The sequence below is a fragment of the Rhamphochromis longiceps genome, linkage group LG23 (genome assembly GCF_057381845.1).
Source record: "Rhamphochromis longiceps isolate RC_006_pf linkage group LG23, R_longiceps_female_GT1.1, whole genome shotgun sequence".
In the NCBI taxonomy this organism is placed as follows: domain Eukaryota; kingdom Metazoa; phylum Chordata; class Actinopteri; order Cichliformes; family Cichlidae; genus Rhamphochromis; species Rhamphochromis longiceps.
Window position 1 is genome coordinate 16,526,854 of NC_140578.1, and position 24,298 is coordinate 16,551,151.

The 24,298-nt window shown below is 38.2% G+C and overlaps 1 protein-coding gene across 1 annotated transcript in view; it reads right to left on the reverse strand.

Moving 5' to 3' along the window:
* Positions 1 to 736: 736 nt before the first annotated feature.
* Positions 737 to 24,298, reverse strand: part of nlgn1 (neuroligin 1) — a 301,957-nt gene continuing 278,395 nt past the window's right edge. The window contains exons 6-12 of the mRNA XM_085398088.1: positions 10,756 to 10,968; positions 8,773 to 9,039; positions 8,332 to 8,693; positions 6,498 to 6,658; positions 4,593 to 4,749; positions 3,563 to 3,640; positions 737 to 1,588 (exon numbers count right to left, since the gene is read on the reverse strand). Coding sequence (XP_085254214.1) covers positions 989 to 1,588; positions 3,563 to 3,640; positions 4,593 to 4,749; positions 6,498 to 6,658; positions 8,332 to 8,693; positions 8,773 to 9,039; positions 10,756 to 10,968 — 1,838 coding nt within the window. The 3' untranslated portion in view covers positions 737 to 988. The remainder of the gene's footprint in view (positions 1,589 to 3,562; positions 3,641 to 4,592; positions 4,750 to 6,497; positions 6,659 to 8,331; positions 8,694 to 8,772; positions 9,040 to 10,755; positions 10,969 to 24,298) is intronic.

The window sequence follows — 24,298 nt, forward strand, 5'->3', positions numbered from 1 at the left end:
TCCTTTGTCCCCCAGCTCTCTGTGTTGAAGTTGGAAATGCCAGAAAGCCAGTAGGTGGATCCCCACTTCCTACTGGTTCAGTTCTACTGGCAGGTTTGCAGTATGGATGCCCCTCTGAAAAGAGGAGAGCTTAAACAGCCTCGGTGCTTAGTGTACAGATCTAGATATGTAAATAGGTTCTATACAATAAAATTGTTCCCAATCCTCAAAAATAAATGGATGAAAAGTATTTGCAAGATTTTTTTCTCCTCAAAATGGTTCTGTTGTGCATACAGGATTTCTTTTTCTTGAAGTTTTCAGTCTTTCCTTTGCTCTTTTCAACAATTGTTTTTTTTCTTTTTTACCTTATCTTACATAGCCTCCATTTATGATGTCAAGACATGCCTAAATTGGTTTGCATGGCATCTACATTGTGCCCCACAGAGTAATCTCTAGCGTGATGCCGAAGGAAAACAACGCGCTTTCTTTCTTTTACAAAGAGCTCCCTTCTTCTCACCTCCAAGGTGTGTCTGATGCTCTCTTCTGTATCCAGATAATACTCTCAAGCAGTCATTTGTCAAAAGATCCCGAAGGCCATATCTGTTGCTAGAAAGAGAAAGTATTTTTACTGTACCTTGTTTTGCTGCAATATCAGAACAAAAATAATAACAATAAAAAAACATCCTCCTCTTTGTTTTAGCTTTAGAGGTTGTTTATCTTCAGCTCTTTATATGTATTTTTTTCTTGTCTTAAATTTTTGTACAAAAAGATAATTATTCTTTTTTCCCTGGTCCAAACCCTCAGAAACTCTTGACTATATTTCCTCAGGTATTAACAGGGTGTCGTACAGTCCCAGTGTAATTCCATGGGTTTCTGGCAACTCCAGGATGGCATTTCATCTCATGACATACTTGTGTTTGTCAGAAAGTTGGCCTTCAGTCTCTGCTGCGTCAGCAGAGACTGAAGCCTCAGCCATCAGAGTCCCGCCTGCATGGGTGCATCCACAGGGCTATACTCGGGTGGTGGAGTGTGAGTGTGGGTGCGGGTGGGGCAGGGTGTTGTTCTGGCCACTGCTGGGGAAGGTATTGAAAGAGTGGAGTGAGGTGAGCCCTCCCATGGTGCTGGGGATCATGGTTATGGTGTTTGGTGTCATGAGCGGGATGTCATCTGGTGAGCGCCTCATGGCCAGAGTATAGTCCGGTGGGCAGGCAGTCCTCAGAACCACGTCATGCGGGTGCAGGGAGTCGCCAACCCCCCTGCAATCTCGGTCCAGGTCTGAGTGCTGCTTCATCTGTAGAGACATGATTTCCTCCTCTTGAGTATGGGCAAGGTCATTTGCGGCACTCCGCTGGGGGCTGCAGCGTCTATGAACATCGTGCCGGCGCTTGTCCTTTTTGTAGTAAAGTGCAGCAAAAGCCAGGATATTAAGGAAAAGCAGGGATGCTCCCACAGCAATGGTTACAGATAGTTCAGTGGAGTAGTCACGCTGGTCCACAAGATGTGGTTGGTTGTGACTGTCCTGTGTCTCAGTGGGGAATGGGGTTGGGTTAGGACGTTTGGTCACCAGAACTTTCTTCGGTATTCGATTAGTAGTCTCTGGTGGAGGAATCTGAAGACAAGAAAACCAGTGGTTAATAACTAATTCATCTGATCATGTTCAACTGTATAGTCTAGCTTGTGGTACCACAAAGTTGAAACTACATATTGGATACCCCATGATAGGCTTTCAATGTTATTAGAGCAAAAAAGCATGATTTCATTTGCAATAAATAAATACTTTAATATAGAAAGCAATCCTGCCTTCTCTTTGGTTTTATTGCATTGTCTACCTAGTCCTGCTGAGGTTAGTGCATGTTCTTGCTTTGTTTCACATGTGTCCCCCAAGTTTTTTTCATTACTTCTTGTATTTACATTATATTCCAGCTGGACTTTTGGATTCTACATTTATTTATCTGCTATTAAAGCTCAACTCTTGTTTGTTTATTTGTGTCTCCTGTGGCTTGAATTTCACATCATTCAAAACTTTGCAGTGCACACCAAACTGACATTTCACTCATTTAGCTTCTAAGAGTCACATGACTTTAACAGCATATTTTGAAAGAAAAGGAAAATATTACTTGTTTGACATTTTATAATCCTTTAAGAAAACCCAACTTCATAGCCTTGCAGATTTCCTTCTAGCAGGAAGGTCAAATACAATTTCATTAGATCAATAGTAAATATGCACCTACTTCGATTTGGGGCCTTATTTTTTCAAATTCAGGAGTCAAAATATTTTTCTTCATCATTACATAGTGCTTGTAAGAATGATTGCACTGTCTCTTTAAAGACATCAGATCACTTCTGAGTAGGATGTCAAAAAAAACAAAGCCAATTATTTTCAGTTTTAGTGGCCTAAAACTAGCAATTTCTGACAACATTTCTTTATTTTTCACCAGTGAGATTGGCTACTCTCGATTTAAAGCTGAAAGTCAAAGTTTACTTCAACTGTTTGTTTGATTTAAAACATAATGTAGAGAGGCAACATTACAGAAACAGTGCCCTTATTCAAATACTCATGGGTCTAACATACGTAAATAAAATGGAGACCAGGAAAGGGATGGAGAGCAAAGGAGGAAAAGGAAGACAATATCAGGAAGGAGCAACTTCAGTTTCCTTCAGCTCCAAGTGTTAATGTAATGTTGATAATCTCTTTGCTGCAGCTTAATGCTTAAGTTGCATAGTGACACAAATTTTTGTTCTAACTCGTGGCAAAGTGAGATTGTGTACATCCTGAAATTACTTTAAACATATGGCCACTGCCTGACTTGATAATAATAGTGGATTGCATTTATATAGTGCTTATCGGGACCCTCAAAGCACTGTACAATTCCACTATTCATTCACTCTCACATTCATACACTGGTGGAGGCAAGCTACAGTTGTAGCCACAGCTGCACTGGGGCAGACTGACAGAAGCAAGGCTGCCATATCACGCCATCAGCCCCTCTGGCCATCACCAGTAGGTGAAGTGTCTTGCCCAAGGACACAACGATCGAGACTGTCCGAGCTGGGGCTTGAACCGGCAACCCTCCGATTATAAGACGAAATGCCAACTCTTGAGCCACGATCGCACCTTGATAAAGTTACTTATCAAAATGTGACATAAATAAGTTTTTTAAAAATGAAATTAAAAATATTACACACATTCACAACCTCAAACCTTCAGAATCAGCCCCTTGTACATCAAGTATCTACTCATAATTTGTATCAAACTGAAGTCAGACTGGATGTTTATGTATAATTCTTCTCTGTCACACCTGATAGCTGCATTTACTGAACACTTTTGGCATATCCTTTAAATTCATTCCTCAATATACTTCAACTGCTGCTCTGTGTTTATATGTGCTCGTCTATCATGTCTATATATATAATCACCTAAGTAGGAGATCACAAGAGCCCCTTGAGCGGAAAATTAGGCAAACTAGGTCAACAACCAATCTCAATGTTACATTTAAAACTTTTCAAAAAGCCTTCTGTGGAGGGAATGGCTCACATAGACACTTTTTGCCATGATATCACACATCGACTATTTAAAACCAACCTTGGTGGTGGTTGGGATGAGCTGGGTGACCTCATTGAGACTGTGTAGATGAGGAACCAGCTCCAACCACAAGTTGACCTGAGAAAAGGACAGAAATGCGTAGGTGGTAAAATCAAGCAAGTATGAAAACTGTCTTCAGAAGAGCATCTTAAAGTATGGAATTACAATAGGATGAAAATGAAACAATATTGCAGTTCAATTTTAAGCATTCAGAAAATGTCCCTGCTTGTGAAAAACAAACCCAAGACTAGGGCACAAGTGATGCATAAAGAGGAAACACGCAGGAATTTCATCTTTATAGAGACGAAAAATTTAAAATAATGCAAGAAACAATTAATTGGAATACATTTTTATAAATCCAGATTGCATACACTGGATTTATCTGTTTTTTAAAAAGTTAGAGAAATGTGTAAGATGTTAATAGAAACAGAATTAATTAGAGTTTAATTTAAATACATAATAAACAGAAAAATAGACCAAATATATCATAATATATGAGAAAGTCAACTTTTTTTAAGTCTGAAGTTTTAATGCATTTTTAACAGTCTACAAATTCATATCAGAATTATTTCAAGCTATCTTCTTTACAGATAGATTGACATGCACGCATGCAAATGCTATCAAAATATAACCTGTGAAGACATAGAAAATATCACATTAAAAAAAGCAAAAAAAGTTTATAAAAATGAGTTTTTATAAGGGATTTGAAAAAAGCCACAGATTTTGTGAGCGGTTTCTCCTCAGATAGATTATTCCAAAGATGATGGTCAACATGAGATTTAAATCTTGATTTTGGAATCACCAGCATGGCAGCTCTTGAGGCTCTAAGGCAGTAAGACAGCTCATATGGGGTCAACAAATCTGCTATTTAGCTTGGAGTCAAACCATCACATGGTTTAAAAGTGATCAGTAACATCTTAAAATCAATTCTAAATCTACAGGGAGCCAGTGTACTGAAGTTTCTATTGGAGTTCTCTTAAAAACAGTAAAAAGCTTATCTGCTGCATGACAGAGTTACATCTAACTATACCTTATTGGCTCGGTAATGCTCTTTGACCCGGGGCTTCAGGCCAATGTGGAGGTAAAGCTGGTCTTTCTGGTTGTAGCGTGTCCATGCCACTTCTTCAAAACGATTGGGCTTAGTGTGGATGAACTTGGTGTCCTGGGGTACAGGCTGGTTTGGGTCCCTTTGAAGAAAGAATAGGAATGAGTTTCCGTTAAAGAGGTCACAGAGGAGAGACGAGCTGAGAGTCTTACAGTGGAAAAAAAAAAATGTTGTTGGCTGTTTACCTTAGAGGGCAGGAAGATCTAAAACCAGGCTAAAGGTGAACTGGACCTCTTAAGACACAGCTGTTTGGCTATTCAAATTTTAATTTTGACATAAGTGTAGCATTTGCCTCAGGTTAATCAGTATAATTATGAAAATACTGAAAGGCAGTGGTGAAATGCAGCCTCCAGGTTTCATCAAATTTTAATCAGCGCTTTCTAAGATATCACACCTGATAAGATCCAGAAAAGGTCAGAAGGGAAATTATTGCTCATAGATGTAGGGCTTTCTAAAGATTCTGACTGAATGGAAAGGTCTTAAGATACCTAATTTAAATTTTGAGACATAAAAAAAAATCCCTGTCACAGTTTTTTGTTTATTTTTTAAATTATGGATATCTCCTTGGAAGTGAATGCATTTATATATAATTCAAACATGAAAAGAAGCTTCCTGCCAAAGAATATGTTTAGTTGAATATGCAGTTCAACCATGCTGATAATTTCCAACAAGTACATGGTTCAATGGTTGCTATAAACCACACTTAGAATAGCTACTTTTTTAAATGTCATGTGCCATCAATTTTAAATGTTTGACTCAATAACTCAAGGCTTAAATAAACTGTAAATGCAGGTCAGTAACCCATGTGAATACCCCTCATATATTCAGTACAGAGGAGGACAACGCACTGAGTTTGGATCCTGCACTAAATAGAGCCACTCGCACTTAATCTGAGGAGAACAGATCCAGCCATGTGAACTATGGAGGCCCATTCAGACCCAGTGAGCGCCCCATTGTCTGAGAGCAGCATATGGAGCCAGCCAAACCTCATCAGGAACACTCTTAACCATTCAAATTGGTGGCATAAATCTCTCAGGTACCCAGCATTCTACGTCAATTTGGGGTTATATATGTAGATCATTAGTGCTCTTTTTGTTCCCCTCCGGGCTACTGGGCAGTGCACAGGAAAAGCCAATGTCCCCCTATTATGCTGCAGAAAAACAATTACTGCCATGACTATATAGTGGAGGGCAACATGAGACAGAGGGAGAAAAAAAGGATTTTAATTTTGTCGCTTTCAGAATGTCACTCACCAGGCTAGGATCATCAATTAATAATGTATTTGAAGATGTGTAGTGGGTATTTTCAAAGAATACCAATTATACAACACAGTCCATAAAACCCATAGTATGATTCACTACTCCTCGTCATACTGAAGAAACAAAATTACAGTGAAATTATAACTTCACTGTGAAATGATCACAATGTTCTAATGGTGATTATATGTATATTAACATATAATTAACACTACATAAGCTCATAAACTAATTGATTATTTCATGTAAACCAGCTCACTTGGTAAACAATCATGTACCCTTTTTTGGAAATGAATAGAATGTATTTTGGCAAAATCACAACCAATCATGTCAAACAATAGAATTATTTCATTTCCATATAACTAATAATCACATCAAATTATTTATCATTTACAGCGAAGTGAAATTATTAACTTTCCAGAGGTGCTGGTTAGATCAAGTACAAATATTAAGTATGAGCTATAAGTTATTTCAGATGTGGCACTTAACATTTTCATAACTGAAAAAGCTGTGATGGTTTTGTTCAGATTCATGAGATTCATAACACTGCATTGGCCCTTATGAGTCATCATACCCTGTCTTGGCAAAGTTTGTCCAGTAGGTCATAACCACAGCACTGAGCATAACGTCGTTCTTGGAGAAATTGCAGGGAAACATCTCTGTTGGTCCAATCATAGGCAGGCCAAACACATATGGGATCTCGTCTCCATGTGCTGCATCTGCCCAGGGTGGTACCTAATGAGCAGCAGATGAATCAAATCACGTCAGTATTATTACATTTATGTGACAGATACAGGACATTAAAAGACTTTATTTTTGCACGGTGGATATTCTGACAATATGCATAGACACAGCAAGACTAAAAAGGCTGGAGAAATAGAATAGTTGTTGAGGAAAAAAGGGGGAATGAGATAAGTTGTTAATATTAATTTACCTGCCATTTTTGGCTCATTATTCAGTGAATTGAACAGAGAGAGAGAGAGAGAAGACAAGAGATAAAAGGATGATGCTGACAGAGGAAAATTGCTTTGAGATGAGTTTAAACTGGAATACAGAGTACATATACATGGTAGCTGTACCAAGTTGAAGTTAATATAATAAGGAATGTGGGCAATTTAATGAGCACTCTTTATTTTCATTAGTTTGTCTAGACATATTTGAACATTAACATTAAATGTTGCATCAAGTAATACAGGAAGAAGTAAGGATTTAAGATACCAGTAAAAAAAAAATATCAAAAAACCAGCCAACCAGTTTAAATTCAATTCAATTCAATTTTATTTATATACCGCCAAATCACACCAAAAGTCACCTCAAGGCGCTTCAAAGATACAGAGAAAAACCCAACAATCATATGACCCCCTATGAGCAAGTGCTTTGGCGACAGTGGGAAGGAAAAACTCCCTTTTAACAGGAAGAAACCTCTGGCAGAACCAGGCAACCAGCAAACAAATATGTATGTATACATATGTATATGTCAACTGTTCAGTTCAGAGGAGACTGTGAGAATCAGGCCTTTATGGTCAAATAGCTGCTAAGAAACCGCTATTAAGGAAAAGCAACAAGCAGCAGAGATTTGTTTGGGCAAAGAAACAGGAATGGACATCTGTGCTTTGGTCTGATGAGTCCAAATGTGAGATCGTTGGTTCCACTAACAATGTCTTTGTGAGACGCAAAAAAGGTGAACGCATGGTCTCCACATGCATGGTTCCCACTGTAGGAGGCTTGGAGGAAGCTTGCTGGTGACCCTGTTGGAGATTTATTCGAAATTGAAGGCACGCTGAACCAGAATGGCCTGGCCAGATGGACTGGCCTCCACAGTCACCTGACCTAAACCCAATCAAGATGGACCTCAGAGTGAAGGCAAAAGGGCCAACAAGTGCTCTGCATCTATTGTAACCCGTGGAAAACTATTGGAAAAACATTTCAGGTGACTACCTCATGAAGCTCATCAAGAGAAAGCCAAGAGTGTGAAAGGCAGTAATCAAAGTAAAGGGTGGCTATTTGGAAGAATCTAAAATATAAAACATGGTTTGACACTACTGCTTAGCCAACTACACATCACTGATTATTTATGGAGAAAGACTCATAAGTAAAGCAGCAGTTATCATACACATGTTGTTACATATGTGAACAATGTGTCGGCTTATCTATCAAACTATCAGTTCAAATCAATTACTTTAGTTTCATTTGGGAGCATTTTGTTTTGCCTTTAGCAATAAGAAATAAGTGATTTTATTTGATTGTACATTATTCTTGAATTCGTTCTGTTTACATGTGTTGATAAATGGCTTCTGCTCAGTGATACAATTCAAATCAAGACCGGGTGTTCATTCCTAGATTCCAGGTACCATAATACTTGAAAGTACCTTCAGAGCTGATGAGGCATGTGATAGTTTGAAGCTCACCTGTTCCGTCTGACAGTGGTGGTAGAAAGCATAGAAGTAGGTTGGAGATCCAAAACTGGAGTGCAGGTCAGCTGTGGCAACTGCTGGTGCTACCCACTGGTGATCGGTGAAAAGTGCTAGGAGTGTCTTCCGGCGTGTCTCTGGATTATGCCTATCAGCCCAGTCAGTGTACATAAACTTGATGGTCTCTCGGAGGATGTCTTTGCCTTCTGGGTAGCCATAAAGGTCATCCACAAAGCTGGACACGGCGTAGTCGAAGTCATTAGCTTGGACGCCATTCTCATTGTCCACGATAAGCTCGACAAACTTAAGGCCCTCGCCCTGGTTCACTCCCAGCATTATATCATAGTTGAGGAACTCACCTAGCAAGAGACAGTAGAGTTTGGTTAACTTACAAATTGTAATTACAAAGCATCCATTGGTGGAAAATAAATTGAATACCTTGTTCCATTAAAATCTGAGGGTCATCAGGTATAACATCGCCATCAATAACAGGGCCGAAGGCAATGTGATAACGGGCCGGCTGGATGTCTTGATCCACAAGCTCCTTGTAATGTTTTCTCTGCAGGCACAACACAAGCTCCACAGTGTCCTCCAGGTTGCAGCCTACCTTCCGAGCCAGCATTCGAGCATATTTGGCAGGCTGAAAACTGACAGCCCAGCTAGACAGAGCTGTGCCGCTCTGAGCGATGGCCCTCTGGAACAGGCCTTAAGACAAAAACAGCACAGGGGCAGCATTGATGGAGAAAACAATTAATTAGGTGCAATTCAGAGACTATCCCAAAATATGTCAAAATAAGTATAGATGCATAAAATGTCATTTTGAAAATCATATAAAGAAAAATATCATATGATAAATCAGCTGACTGAGAAAATGGAACGGAACCTCAGTGATCATAGGTCATATTAGAGGCAAACTGAATACACTGAAAAATAGTTTTGCTTATTAGAACAGACAAAGCAATATTTCTTTTGGCAAAAAAGAAAAAAATAACTCAGCCATCCTGATTTTCATCATGAACATAGTACAATGCAGGTTTGTTGAGTCAGTCCCATATTAATGCCCTGCAGGTTGAGGGTAACATTAATGATGTAAAAACTGGCAAATTCTTTGGTTTGTTAGTTTTCAGTAGTGACAAGAAACAAATCTGAACATTTACTAATGATCCTGTGATTGTTAGTCATCTTGAATGCAAGAAAAATCTTCATGGCTTAGTGTGATGGGGGATGTCATGTTTTCCCTTTCCCTTTTCTTTGATTTCCATCCAAATGTGTGAAACACTTATGATCACAGTTTTTAGATAATTATCACCAAACTGACTGTAATAAAAAGGTGTTGACAGAGTGAGATATTGGGGTCCTTCAGATATTTATAAATGTTGTTAACAAAGCTGATTTTGAATCCCCTATTGATGCTAAGCTAAACAGCTCCATCATAGAAACCTATGAGAGTTCATGGAGATTGTCTGAATCATCCAATCTATCATGTCAAACGTGAGTGGTGTGACTGAAATGAGATTTCTGTTTCTTTATAAAGCATGACAAATCCACAGAAGGCATTGGTCTGTAACATAACTTGAATGTTCCTAAATTCGCTATTTCCTTCTTCTTGAGAAATGTTTGTTACAATTACAGTGGACAGCTAGCCTGGGAAATAGACAAATCTCAAAGCTCAGGTTTCATATACTCTGACAAAATGACTATCCTGCCACATAGTGTAGGATTCAAACAGAAATCCCAACTACAGCAATGTCAGGCTACTGGTCAACACTGTCCTTATCGTTCTTATTGCTTACCTGACCTTAGGGAAAGAGGTGCTTCAAGTTCTTTCTTTCCATATATTTTGTTCCCCAGTAATGTCAATATCCTTTACATATCTTATCACCTAATTTTGTTTATGGTTAGAGGCACATTTTTTTTTTTTTTTTGCTGCAGATATACATGGTTGTAACACATTATTACTACCAAGTCTCTTCGTTTTGAAAAATTGGTCTCTGTATGAATAAAGAGCAACATCCCATTAAATAAAATCATATATGAAACCTGTGTTTAGAATATATGTGATGTTTTTGTTCATTTTTTTTATTTTTTATTTAACTGTTTGTAAAACAACTGCTTTTAATTGCTCAGAGCGGGCATTCTCAGAAAATTATGAAGCACAAAATCTTTTGTTTTCTATATAGTAGTATATTATCAATTGCTTTTTTTCATGTCAAAGCTGAATATTGCAAGTACAGTGAAACGCAGAGAAAAAAACCCTCCATTCAGCACGTTCCGACGTTAACATACACGCATCCAAAATGACAACAAGCATCAGCAAAAGCAGATCACAACCTTTTTTATGGTCACTCGCTACTGAAATGAGACTTAAGAACGTATGAAGACCCCACATGGATCCCTGTAACTCGAGTCCTTGGGCTTTACCTTTTGTTGAGTTGCTCCAGCGGTTTCCCTCTGAGTAGTGAGACAGCGTGAGCAGGTTCACACAGGAAGCTCCAGCTCCGGAGCCAAACACAGTGATTCGCAATGGATCGCCGCCAAAGGCTGCAATGTTCTCACTGGTCCAGCGCAAAGCCTGGATCTGATCCAACAAGCCATAATTCCCTTTTGCTGCTTGGTCACCGGTACTCAGGAAACCTGGATGAGAGGACAAATTAAAAATAGTAGATATTATTTTAATATCTTCTCCTTAATTTTCTTATTTGACCATAAGCAGATGGCTTCATTAACAAAGAAAAGACACCTAATGGCATCAGGACTTTTCTCTGTCTTGATCTACACATTTCATTTATGGAGTTTGGTTCCTTTTCAACAAACTTTAGAAATGAGAAATTATGTTTATTTATGTCTTTACATTAGTAGGTTTAATCTTACAGTTTATCATCACACATCACGAAAAAAAAATCATTCAAAAACATTCTTTGTACTTTTGTATTTTGAAGATTTTGCATTTTTTAAAATCTATTTTCTTTTTTAATCTCCTTGATTAAGCTATTAAGGTATATTTTGCCACTGTACACAGAAAACCAAAAGCCTCATTCTTTAATAATTTGCTGCAATATAGAGAGATATAGAGTTACGAGTAATTCAAATGAAAACTTCATGGAAAATGATAATGTGTCACAAAGAAGCAGTGATATGTTTAATAACATAATACAAATTTCAAATCAAGGTCTTTGTGGATAAATCTATAATAATAACTCGTGTTTTCAAAGGTCAGTACAACACACTGCCCACATCCAGACTGCCTTTCAAGAGAAGACTTTATTTGAACTGCCTATAGACTGCTTCAACGCCTCCATGATCTTTTATTTCAAGTTGAATTGATTTGTTAAAAAAACACACTGAATACACAAGGTCATGGAGTAATTTAACTAACAACATTAAGGATATTAATTTTTGTTGTTGTTGTTTATGCATTTATTATCATTATGCTTTTTAACCACAATAACAATAGGCGATCTCAAAAGTTTGAGGTCAGGTCAATAAGTGTTTGGCCAGATGTCTGTATCTGAAATGTAATATTTACCTTTGACACCAGACAACTGGGCTTGTCTTACAATTAGTTCTTCAGAGTTGGCTAGATCTTTACAAAGGATAGTTTGGGAAATAATTATGCTGTTTATTACAGTTTTTCCACAAGTGTTTCTGTATTATATTTTCATGCTGCAGCAATTACCTTTTCTAAGGTACTTTTTTCAGGCCTGTGCAAATAGTCATTCGTGAATCATAAAAACGAATCTGTTACTGTTTGTTAGCTAGTCGGAGCTATCACTTACTATTCAATTAATAGTCGGTGAATGGCACTGACTTATTCACTAAGTCAGTGCCATTCACCAAAATCACCTCCTTCTCCATCCGAGCTACAAGACACCATATACATCACTTTTATTTCTTTTACTGATCCAGTGAAACTATGGTGCTAACAGCCTTCAACTGAACATATGTTTAGCTATGCATCATGCTACAGGACGTTGCTGGTTCTTTGATGAGGTGAAGCTATAATGTTCTGTGTTTGTGTTTATAGCACCGTTAATAAAAAAAACAACAAGTGAACAAATAAACAAAAAGAAAGTGAAACAAAATAAATGTCATGTTAAGATGTTTGCTTACGCTCATTCTCCTGTCCACTCATATCCCCTAAATTTAAATGCAATTGATGTCACTGCTATAAAAAAAACGTTTGATGTGAATAAATAGTATAATGTGAACAGCCTGATGCTGCATGGCCCTAAATGTCACTGTTGCAAAGGATTGTGGGATGGCGTTATCTCCTTTCCTTTTGTAAGGTACGGACCAGTCTATGCAATGCTAAAAAAGATAAGAAAGGAATCTTTGAAGCAACTTTTCTTTGAATTTCAAGCAATCTGACGACCTCTTATCGCTTAGATTATTTGCCAAAATCCATGGCGAGTGAGGCTTCAACATCAAATACTAGTAAGGTACAAATGTACTGAAGAGACGAGGAGAGCCACAGGAGAGCTGAGGTCTTTTAGAGCAATTTTATGTCCAGCTCCCAACACTTCCACACTAAAAGCCCCATTAAGCCCTCCATGCATCCTGGGCACTGACACCCAACAACCACACCCAAGAACTGTCCCTTTCAACCTCACATGCTCACATATTTTCTTCCATGTGTTTTTGGATATTTTTATTTGTATCAGTGAAAATGAAATGCCTATTTCACAGTCTCAGTCAACACTACACTGGTAATTTACACTGGATGCATTATGTGTACACCCACAGAAAGCCTTTGAGGATTGCTAAAAGAATATATTTACCATCCTGCACTTCAGCCTGCATATCTGTTATTTGCATTAATTCAATTATTTGCTGTCATTTATTTTTTTTGCTTGTTCCTGCTGTTTTCCAAAAGTTGTAAATAATTACTGAAATAAAAATCATCATCGTTAAAATCACTTGGTGCAAAAAAAGAAAGGATGGCATCACTGGTTTGTAAATAATTACTATATGTGCTGAATGTCTTTAAAGTAAAACCCAGTATTATACATGGGGACATGAAAAAAGCAAATTAATATTAGTAATAATAAATTGTAATTTATTTATTATTATTATTATTATTATTATTATTATTATTATTATTATTATTATTAGTCATATTAGTGGTAGTAGTTGTAGTAGTTGTAGTAGCAGCAGTGATTGTAGCAAGTTTATTAGTATTTCTACATCACTCTCACTACTACACACTAAAACTCTCTAGAACAACGACATTTACTTCTTCTGATACCTGAACAGTTTTTGGTATGGAATGACTTGGGGATATCTAGTGTTATATTCACAGCTCTGAGGTTTGAGGTTTGTCTGATTTTCTACTGTTGAGGACTAATTAAGAACTCTATATGAGAATTCCTGCTATACAACATAATTCTAATAATGTGAGAGTAATAAATCCAGTTTTACAACAATAAATATGACCTCCATGATATCTGCCCAATCCAAGATAACACTTACTGAACCATTCTAGCATCATGGAACTAATGTGTTTATTGTTCTTTGGCCTGTCACTTCGATATTTAAAGAGTTAAATCTATGACTTTATGCTGAACCCAGTTTACAAAAAAAATTCATTAGAACAGGATCACAAATCATATTCATTTTTATTGCATAACACAGTGATTTGAATTAATGTGGCTGTTAAGAGCTGTAATTATGCATGGCAGCACATGTGACTGTGGTCATAATAACCATAATGCATATTATGTTTACAATGGCTCACACAGATTCATCTACTGTCAAGTATAACCGCTGACATAGTCAGCTGAAAATTTGTTTTATGAAATTTATGATAGAGCCACTCTATGTTCGCATGCACGCTCACTTGCTTGCAAGTTTGCTCATTTGCACATATGCACAATTTTTAGGGTTTTTTTTTGTATTTCTGCAAGTATTTCTGAACAAGCACTCATTTGAATCACGCACATGTGCCAAAATCCTATACAGTGCAGCTGCATCCACACATTCCTACTAACATCCAGACAAGCACACACCCCTGCTGACTGTTTAATTAAGTTCATTCCTTTTCTATTCCCCTTCCACTTGCTTATTTATTTATTTGTGTGTTTCTTGATCAAAGCCTAATCTGGTGGAAGCAACAGCAGCCATCTAAAAGAAAGATTTTAATTGATTCAATTTAGCTGTAGTGCAAGGATGGGCTGGCAATCACAAAGAGTGAGACAGAAAGAATGATTACTACGCCAACAGTGGTGGGGCAGTGGGGTGGGGCTCTATTCCCTTGCTGTCTTATATACAAACATGCACATAATGCGGTAATATATGAAAAAAAGTGGTGCGTTGATGTTACAATAAACATGCTTTATTTCCTCTACAGAGTGATGCCAAACATGTTTTATTTTCCTCCTCTATGCAGGAGTTCATACGTGTCTATGTCTCAGGTTTGGCTAAAAGCCACCATCCGTGATTTAGGAGCTCGGCCTTTAAGCTTCCTGAGATGACAATATTGAGGTGAACCCTGATCCAGGAATCCAGCTTTTATCCCTCCTATTTCTGTCGAACCAGAAAGAGAAGGCTAGACGAAGAGAAAGATGGGATTTTTTTATACTTCTTTCTCTGCACACATCTATTTTTCACAGTCACGGTCTGTATACTATAATCCTCTCTCTTTTCTCTCGTTTTTACTTTCTGTCCTTTTGACTCTGAATGGTGAGAAAGAGAATGAGAAGGAACAGTAGAGGAAGAAGGAAGAGGGAAAACACCATCACTCAAGCATGTAAACTCTTCCAGCAGATGTGGCTTATTACTGGTGGTGAAATCAAAAGAAAATGCAAAATTCAGAGACCAAAGGGAAATGGGAAGTTAAAGTGGAGGGAAAAAAGAGTTTCGCAGCGTAGCAAGATTAACAAGCATGCAGAGAACGAGGCAGCGAGTCTAGAGTAGACAAAAGAATGACAAGGAAAATGAAACAAGACGAAAAGACGCAGAAAGTGAGAGAAAGAAGCTTAATGACTAAGAAAAATGGCTGAATCTGTCATTGTTGTTGTGCTGTGTAGACCAACGTCTGAGGTGGCATTCTTGAACTGCTTAGAGATTCTTCTTCAAATTGTTAAATATGATTATCCCATGCCTTACTACAATGCAGGTTTATAAAAAAAAACAATTCCCTTAATCTCACATCCTTTGAAATAACGCTCTTATCAGGTTAAAAAACAAAAAGAAATCTCAGTAGAATCAGCAGAATTGACAATAATGATTTCCGAGGCATGTCTCTTAATACAGAATCTTACGGCGTCATTTTTGTTCTACTATTCTGAGCACACGTAAAATAAATTTGAGCGCACGTAAAAAAAAAATTGCAGGTGCAAGTGTTGCATTTTGAGGAGTAATTTATTTTGAGTGAAGAACAGCTAAATTTGAGTCAACAAAATTCATTGCTGCGTGCAAAAAATGTATTTCAGTGTTTGCTATTAACCATACACACACACAGTTTTTGCATTTGCGCTTGCTCGCAATGTGTTGCTTGCACTCTCAACATTTATAAAGCGTTAGAGCGCTTTTGTAAATATGTGATGTCTTGATAAATTGAGCAGATATTTGAAGTTTACACTAGTGATGTGCGGATCGATACTGAAATATCGATTCCTCCGATACCAGTCATTTATGTTCTTGAATCGATTCTCATATTAAAATATAGATGTTTTAGTAATTTAGGAAAAAATTTGTAGTTTATCATTAACAGGAACACAGTGGAAATAAACTATATCATTCAGATTGTCTACACTGGAAGGAACTACTTCCTCTTCCACCTTTCATAGTCATATGCGAAATATGGCTGTATAAATGTGTTGCAGCCCCTTGGCGTGCGCACTCACAACAATGGCTGAGCGTAAATGGAGTCATGTGTGGATGTATTTTACCTCCACAAACAGCGAGACGTGGTTTGTGATACATGTGGCAAGAAAGTGAGGTGTTGTGGCAACACCACTAACCTCGTCAAACACCTCAGAGTAAATCATATCACAGAATATGATGTCTCTCGCGGAGTCCTTTAGTGCTGCAGGCAGGCAGCGTGTTCAAATAGCGCACAACTTCAGTTTTTTTATTTCTATATGATGAATTCTGCATTATTAAGAGATAAGAACAAGTAGTCTGATTTCTTGTAATCATGATGACGCTATAATTTGAGATACAATAAAAGATACAATAAATAAAATACGTTTTTGTACAAAGTATCGGTATCGGATCAGTATCGTCGATACCACCCTGAATTTTACTTGGTATCGGATCGGAAAGGAAATCAGTGGTATCGCACATCACTAGTTTCCACAGCACCATCCTCGCATAAAAGTTCATTTTGTGACCCAGAAAGAGTAATATTTCAAACTCCGCCACTCTGTTCCTCCGCCACTGCCTCGTTTGAGTTTTGGACGAAATGGATTCTGGGATATTGCATTTCATCATTTTGAGCTGATTGGAGACCAAAACAGCCAATCAGATTTTTTTGCATCCAAGTCTGTGATTGGCTGGTTTTGTGGCACAAATATAACGGTGCACAGAAAGAGTTGAACGCACACGGGCAGAAATGTTGACAGCGCAAGCAACACATATCGAGCGAGCGCAAATGCAAAAACTGAGCGAGAGGGGCTGGTATAACGCCATAGAATCTCCACTGACGCAAAAAATCAACACAAATATACAATAACCCACATTTGGTCTGCTTCACTGAGTGAATGGGTTAAATGCAGAGAGGGATTTTCCCCACGGGGACCAATAAAGTACACTTTCTTTCTTTCTTCTTTCTTTCTTATGGTCCAGGTTTCCACAGTTGCTAACTGTTCTACTGAACTATAATTTTACCGTAGCTCAGGTCTGTGGGAATGTGCTTAAAACTACTGATATTGTTGCATTAGTGGGTCAGCATACATAGTTCCAAATTAGCGGAAGCAGCTCTAGTGCAATCAGATTTTTTTTAAAATTCTTCTCCAGTTTTGAAGCTGCAACCCTTCTTCAGATACTTTTGCATCCATTGAGAAATGACAAAATAAGATAAATATAATGGAATGCTCTGTACTCATTATGTGGGCCTTCTGAACTATACTATATACTAGTAGCTCAGTGACTGGATGACAAGTCATTTTTGATCGAATACACTGCATGGCCAAACCATAACCTCAACTCATCTAGTACACTCCTCCAGTTCTGCCCTGCAGTCTATGGATGTCTTCCTAAAACAAATGGTGCAACAGCAGCTCTAAATATTTACAGTGCCTCAGCAATGCTCCATCTATATCTGTTCGTTGCTTACAACAACACTGAAGACAACGGCGCGCTGAGGGCAGCCGGCTGGGGAATATGCTGATGAGGCACAAAGCATTTCTCACTGGAAATAATGAATACAGAGCTACAGGATATTCACTCATTCAACCTTTATTTAGATAGCACTCGGGGCAAACACAGAGCCAGTTCTCATTTTCAGGTGTGTCCTCCTTGCATAGTTACAAAATTGTGCATTACCAGCAAAATGGACATCGGTATTTAGCAGAGCATATTATTATATGAATTAATTTAGCATGTGATCACTGGATGATAAATGGGTAAACACATGACACAGAACAACGAAGATCCGTGTTACTTTTAAAGATAAAATTTTAGCTCCATATTTCAAGAGATAAATAAAATCTTCTTATTTCTAAATGTAAGACCAGCTGTGCTTTTATACATAACTTTAAAAACATGTGCATTTCACTTTAGGCTGCACCTGATCAATCCTGTGTTTCACCTGTTACCACTAAATACATGACATTTTGTAAGTCACATGACAGGATATGCCAGGTAAAATGGCTTTTTAGCAAGTACCTGTGGGCTGCAAATTATTTAGTAGGCTGTGTCAAATTTGCTGTGTATATTAAATCCTTTTTACTAACTGTAGCATTATACCCTTTTAAGAGGAAAAGTAAGAAATTACATGGGAAGAAAAGAAGTAACAAAACAATTAGATGGTTTTCAAGTTGAATAATTGGCTTTTCAGCCCACCTGAGAGCAAGAGAAGAAGGTGAACACAAAATACAAGCATGCATATCAACTTATATTCCTGTTATGGGTGAGGTTTTAGCAAGAAGCTGCCTATCCAGTGCCACCTACTTTAGCGCCATACTATACTTGACCATCCAGTATTCACTCTTTACTCTGCTTTGTACCTGGCAGCTGAATAAAGTAATGAAGTACATCTGAAAAAAGGGATTAAAGAGACTAAAATGGTTTGCTTATAACAATTTATCAAATAGGATCTGTATTTTTCATGCTTAAGATATTGCAGATTTAAATTTCACACAATTCATTTAGGCCAGGCAGATAGCTGTTTCATATGGCTAACCGATAAAAAAACATGAAATGATATTAGCTAGAAACTTCCCCAAGAGAACTTTTACAGACATGCAAAATAAATAAATTAGTCATTTTACCGTTTTAAACTGCTAATACATTTTCAAAGCAGCTGTGTGCTTGTGTGTGTAGATGCTTTTGTGTGTCTGAATTTGCATTTAGAAGAGACACCTTATCTTCAGTAAAGTGACACCACAAAAGCAAGAGGTCCATTTAAATATTACAACTAGAGAGAACGAGACAAGGCAGCCGAACACACCTACAGCGCAAGGGGTGTGTGTGTGTGTGTGTGTGTGTGTGTGTGTGTGTGTGTGTGTGTGTGTGTGTGTGTGTGTGTTAAGGGAACTGATCAAAATTATCAGCCGCAAGTAGAAAAATTAAGCAGCTTTAAGAGTGGTAATGAGGAGTTACTGAATATGAAACAATTAGTGTAATTGTATAAAAATACTAAACCTAAGGTAAACAAATACTTTACCTACCACCTTTTAGAACACACACACACACACACACACGCACGCACGCACGCACAGCAGTTGGTTCACATAGGATGTCAAAGGCTGTTAGTCTACGGTGTCATTTTACGGTAAACTCTCTAATCATCATCTGTCCATCACCTTCTATCTTGATATGTTAATCTAGCGTCTCCGTTTTCTTGTCTATTAAATCCTCTCCTCCCTTACCTCCCTGCCTTTCTCCTTCCTCCTTTCACAAATCAAATTACACTCTCGACTTCAAAAATGAAATGAGCCACCGTTCATATTTCTTGTTCTGCACAAACACAAACACGTGTTAATTTGTGTCGCTGCCCTAACAGATTTGCCTGCAGGACAAGCTGGTATAGATTACCTCCTTCTGCAGGGTTGAAGGCAATGAGGGAGTAGGGAGGACTTCTCTGTGTGGGTGTGGATGTGATTAAACTGTTACTCAAGCTATTCCGGCTTTGTGGACTGAATGCATAATGCCCCCTAATTAGGTATGTAAAGACAAAAAATGGCTGGACCTGCCACATTATGAAGTTTTGTACAAGCAAAGATACAAGCCACAATTATATATATATATATATATATATATATATATATATATATATATATATATATATATATATATATATATATATATATATATGTGTGTGTGTGTGTGTGTGTGTGTGTGTGTGTGTGTGTGTGTGTGTGTATATATATATATATATATATAAAAAAACTGACAGAACCATGACCCATGGGAATCATAATATTATGGTGCAACCAATATAACAACACCACATCTTTATACAAGCTGTATATAGAAAGACATTCTTGTGCATATAAAATATTTGCAATTATGACAGATTTATTTGTGCACTGGTTGGCCGATTTACCCATAATTACCATGTGACCCATGCAAGGAAAAATGTAAGCAATGAAGGAATTTTCCAGTTGGAATTTACTTTATCCACAGATTTGGTATAATAGCTTTCTGTCTGAGATTATTTTTACTACAAAGACAGCGCTTGTTTATGATTTGAACAGCTTTTGGATTTCCATATAACATTAAAAGTGTTGTTTGCGAAAAGAGAGTTTAATCTAGATAGTTTACCATCTGGCAAGCAGAGAGAAAGAGAAAGATCATTTACTAGTAAATTGTATTCCTCCGAGGCTTGGTGAAATTACAAAATCCTGGCACATGGTCCTGAAACCACTGGAGACGTAAAGATTTTGTAAAGATTTTTTGGGGGTATTGTAAATATAGTTAGAATTTCTAGTTTATACATGCTGCAGCTCCACATTTGCTTGGTAAGTGAAAAATTGCTTGTTTGATTCCAAACAGAAACATAAATTCCCTTTGGGATTATGTCAGGAAGGGTAATTGATATAAAACACAGCCAAGTGTGGGTGGGCTGCCCACTGTAGCCAACCATTGTTACAAGGAAACAGCTGAAAGTAACACATACATCATATTGCCAAAAATATGCGTTCATCTGCCTTCACACGCATGACCTTGTGTAACAACTCATTCTTAATTCATTGTGTTTAAAGCGATGTCAGGCCATCGTTTCAGCTATAGCAGCTTCAAGCCTTCTGGGAAGGCTTTCCAAAAGGTTTAGGAGTGTGTTTATGGGAATTTATGACAATTCTTCCAGAAACGCATTGGTGAGGTTGGACACTGAAGTTGGATGAGATGGCCTGGCTAAGATCTAAGCTCTAATTCATCCCAGAGGTGTTCTATTGGATTGACGTCAGGACTCTGTGCTGAGTTCTACCACACCAAACCTGCTCATCCATGTCTTTCTGGACCTTGCTTTGTGCACTGGTGCGCAGCCATATTGGAACTAAAACTAAAACTTTAACTGGGACTAAGAGACTGAGCCCAGCTTCTCGAAAACAATCTCACACCATAATTCTGCCTCCACCAAACTTTACACTTGGCACAATGCAGTCAGACATGTACAGTTCTCCTGGTAACCTCCAAATCCAGACTCGTCCTTTTGATTACCAGATAGCTTGTGGCAGAATCTCTCTATGCACTGTTCTCGATCCAATCTGAAGGTCACATGACGTTTGCAAGTCTGTAGCGAATAACTCTGCAGAATGTTGGCGACCTGCGCACACTTTGCGCCTCAGCATCCGCTGACCTCTCTCTGTGATTTAATGCACCAACTGTACCACTTTTTTGGGGTACATAAAATGTGAACATGCATTAAATCATGTACTATTAGAGAAAAATAATTGAAAACTGAAAACATAAAGCTGCACAAGAGTAAAAGGACAAAATGTAAAAAAGAGACAAAGCTTAGCAGGATGAGAAGATGTGAGGTTTCGCTGTAGGACAGAAATGGATGCACACTTCTACAGGCACAAAAGTACTGTGTGTGCGTGCATGTGTATGCATGCATGCATGTGTTGAGTCCTGATGTGAATAGGTAAGCAGCTTCCTTTCTTAGCACAAGAACATTATTAGCATACAAGTAGAAGTGCACCCAAGAGAATGAGAGATGAAAACAGAGTGGCAAAAAAAAAAAAATCTAACGGACAGAAAGCGCGACATTTCAGTGAGAGAGCAGAGAAAGACAGAATGAGGCATGTGAGAGGTAGATGACAATGTGAGAAAAGAGTGTGGGAGGTGCTGAAAAAGAGAAAAAACTGGAATAAAAAAGAAAAACGGAAGAAGAGGGCACTCAGAATGTAAGGTGGCATCTTAGAACATAAAACCTGCATAAGAATTGAAGACAAAGATAGCTCTGACAAGTTTAGTCCTGTAGATGGATAATAAAATAAAGATGGAGGCACAAAGATGGACTGAGGGAATGAAAAAGTAATGGAGCTACTCAAGAGTCCAAAGGCTTTAGTGTAGAAGATAGAGAGCCTATGGTAGCATACACTATATTTAGTAGAGTAAGGTGAGGTGTGTGCACACCTTCAAATTGTACTAATTGTGTAATAAAACGACTAAACCATTTCTCTAGTGTAATAACAGTGGCACAAACAGAGAAGTCCTAAAATAGAAAGTCCCAAAGGAAAAGAATAATTTGAATTAAACTGGGGATGTGCTTGACACATTGCCACTGTGCATGCAAACGTCAGCACAGTGATATTTGCTCTTTGCACTCAACTCAAAGAACTCTTCTTCTAAATGACTGGCATAGCTGGTGAAGGAAAAAACAAAACACACATTATGCCACAACACTAAACGACCAATAAAACATACAATGCGCAGGATATATGCCATTCCAAAACAAACCCAATGTGGGATTTTTCCAACTGTTGCAGTAGTTTCACTAACATCGGTTATGTGCCATCTGGAAATCATATGCTTCTACATTGATGGATTATAGAGATGCCTGTAGAGAGGAGACTGTTCACAGATCTGTGCTTCCAGCACATCAGTTTTGCATGTGCACAAGCCATCTCACATGCACAATGTTAGAAAAGCTGGGATCTGCACAATCAGCCAAAAGGACAACAAAGCAGTCCATGAGGCAACAGTAAAGGCAACATTTGCCTTTCTAAATATGTAGTCTGTTAAATAAACCACTGATTGGTATAAAAATGCTTGACAGCAACGCAATAACAGCAACAAGCACAACAGTAAATAACCAATCAAAGCTACATTCATAGTATATATGAGGGAGTGTTGAAAGGAGTGTAAGTGTGACTAAGCCAGTCCTCTGCCTCAAGCATGGAAATCTATCTACTTAGTACGATTGATTATAAATCATAATTAATCACAATTCATCAATTTTTTTCTTGCTGCGAGGTAACAGTGCAAATGACGGCACTATCATGCTGCCCTAATAATAATAATACCAATCTTTCTTTAAATACACACTGTAAAATACCCCCTGAATGAGAAAACAAAAAGTGCATTGCAAACACTAAACACTATTCTTCAGATTTCACAGTCCCAAAATCCATCAGCCCACAGCACAGGAGTGTCTGAAAGCATCAAATCAACATTCTAATGCATCCCTGGCCTTCAAAACCCCATATAGGTCAGAGCGCATGCTGCTACAATCTTGAAGTGAGGTGGCTTTCAGATATACATGTCTCTTGTAAGAGCAGCTTAAGCTGCTTAGTGCTTTTATGGTGAAGGCACTCTAGTGGACTCAGAGCCATGGTACTGGGCATCACCAGCCCCTCTCCTCTGAATAGAAAATACAGAACATGTTATCCATGTTATTTTTTTTTTTATAAAGTGAAGGAGGTAAATGGGGGAGAGAGAGAGAAAGACTGAGAAGAGAGAGGGCAGTATTAACATGACACTGACCCCCCTCTTCTGTTTCATTTTCTACCAGGTAAGAGAAATCAGAGGAAAAAAATTGCATTAATTCAGAAGTTGTTGGTAAAAATCTGTTCCTCAAATTTCCACTGAGGTAGTTACTAAAGTGACAGAAAGTAAGAGCATTAATCTGTATTAAGTTTGTATTTATAAAAATGACCTGCCCTGACTGGGACAAGGACTCATTGCATGTTAAAGCCTCGGTAAAGTGTTCAGGTCTTTGGACATGAGAGAAACGAGGAGAGTGCAGCACGACCTACAGGTGAAGCTCAACAAAAGTCATAAGGGAGTATGTAGAGTGGAATTTATTTTTTTTTTAAATCTGCGTGTTTAAGGTGACAGAAAGACCACCAGAGGAAAGACTGGGGAAAGCAAATGACCTAAATAATCTTTTCAACAGATTTAGTTCACAGCCCTATTCTCTACACTCCACACACCCACACCACTGTCAGTGATTTTCCCTTTCTTCCCTGCTTAGCCCCAAGTGAACTCTATGGATCAGACCCACCTCCATCTGTGACAAACACCCTGTGCTTAACTATAGGAGACAGGAGAGCTGGCGAAATTACACAGGGCAACACTGCTGGCCCTGATGGTATCAGCCAAAAGGCTCTGAGGATCTGTGCTTTCCAGCTATCTTTGCTCCGGAGTGACATTTACAGCCTGATTCTGAAACTGGAGATGGTACCTGGATGGTTGACAACATCCTGTGTGATGACCATATGATGATGATATCATATACAGTGGGGCAAAAAAGTATTTAGTCAGCCACCGATTGTGCAAGTTCCCCCACTTAAAATGATGACAGAGGTCAGTAATTTGCACCAGAGGTACACTTCAACTGTGAGAGACAGAA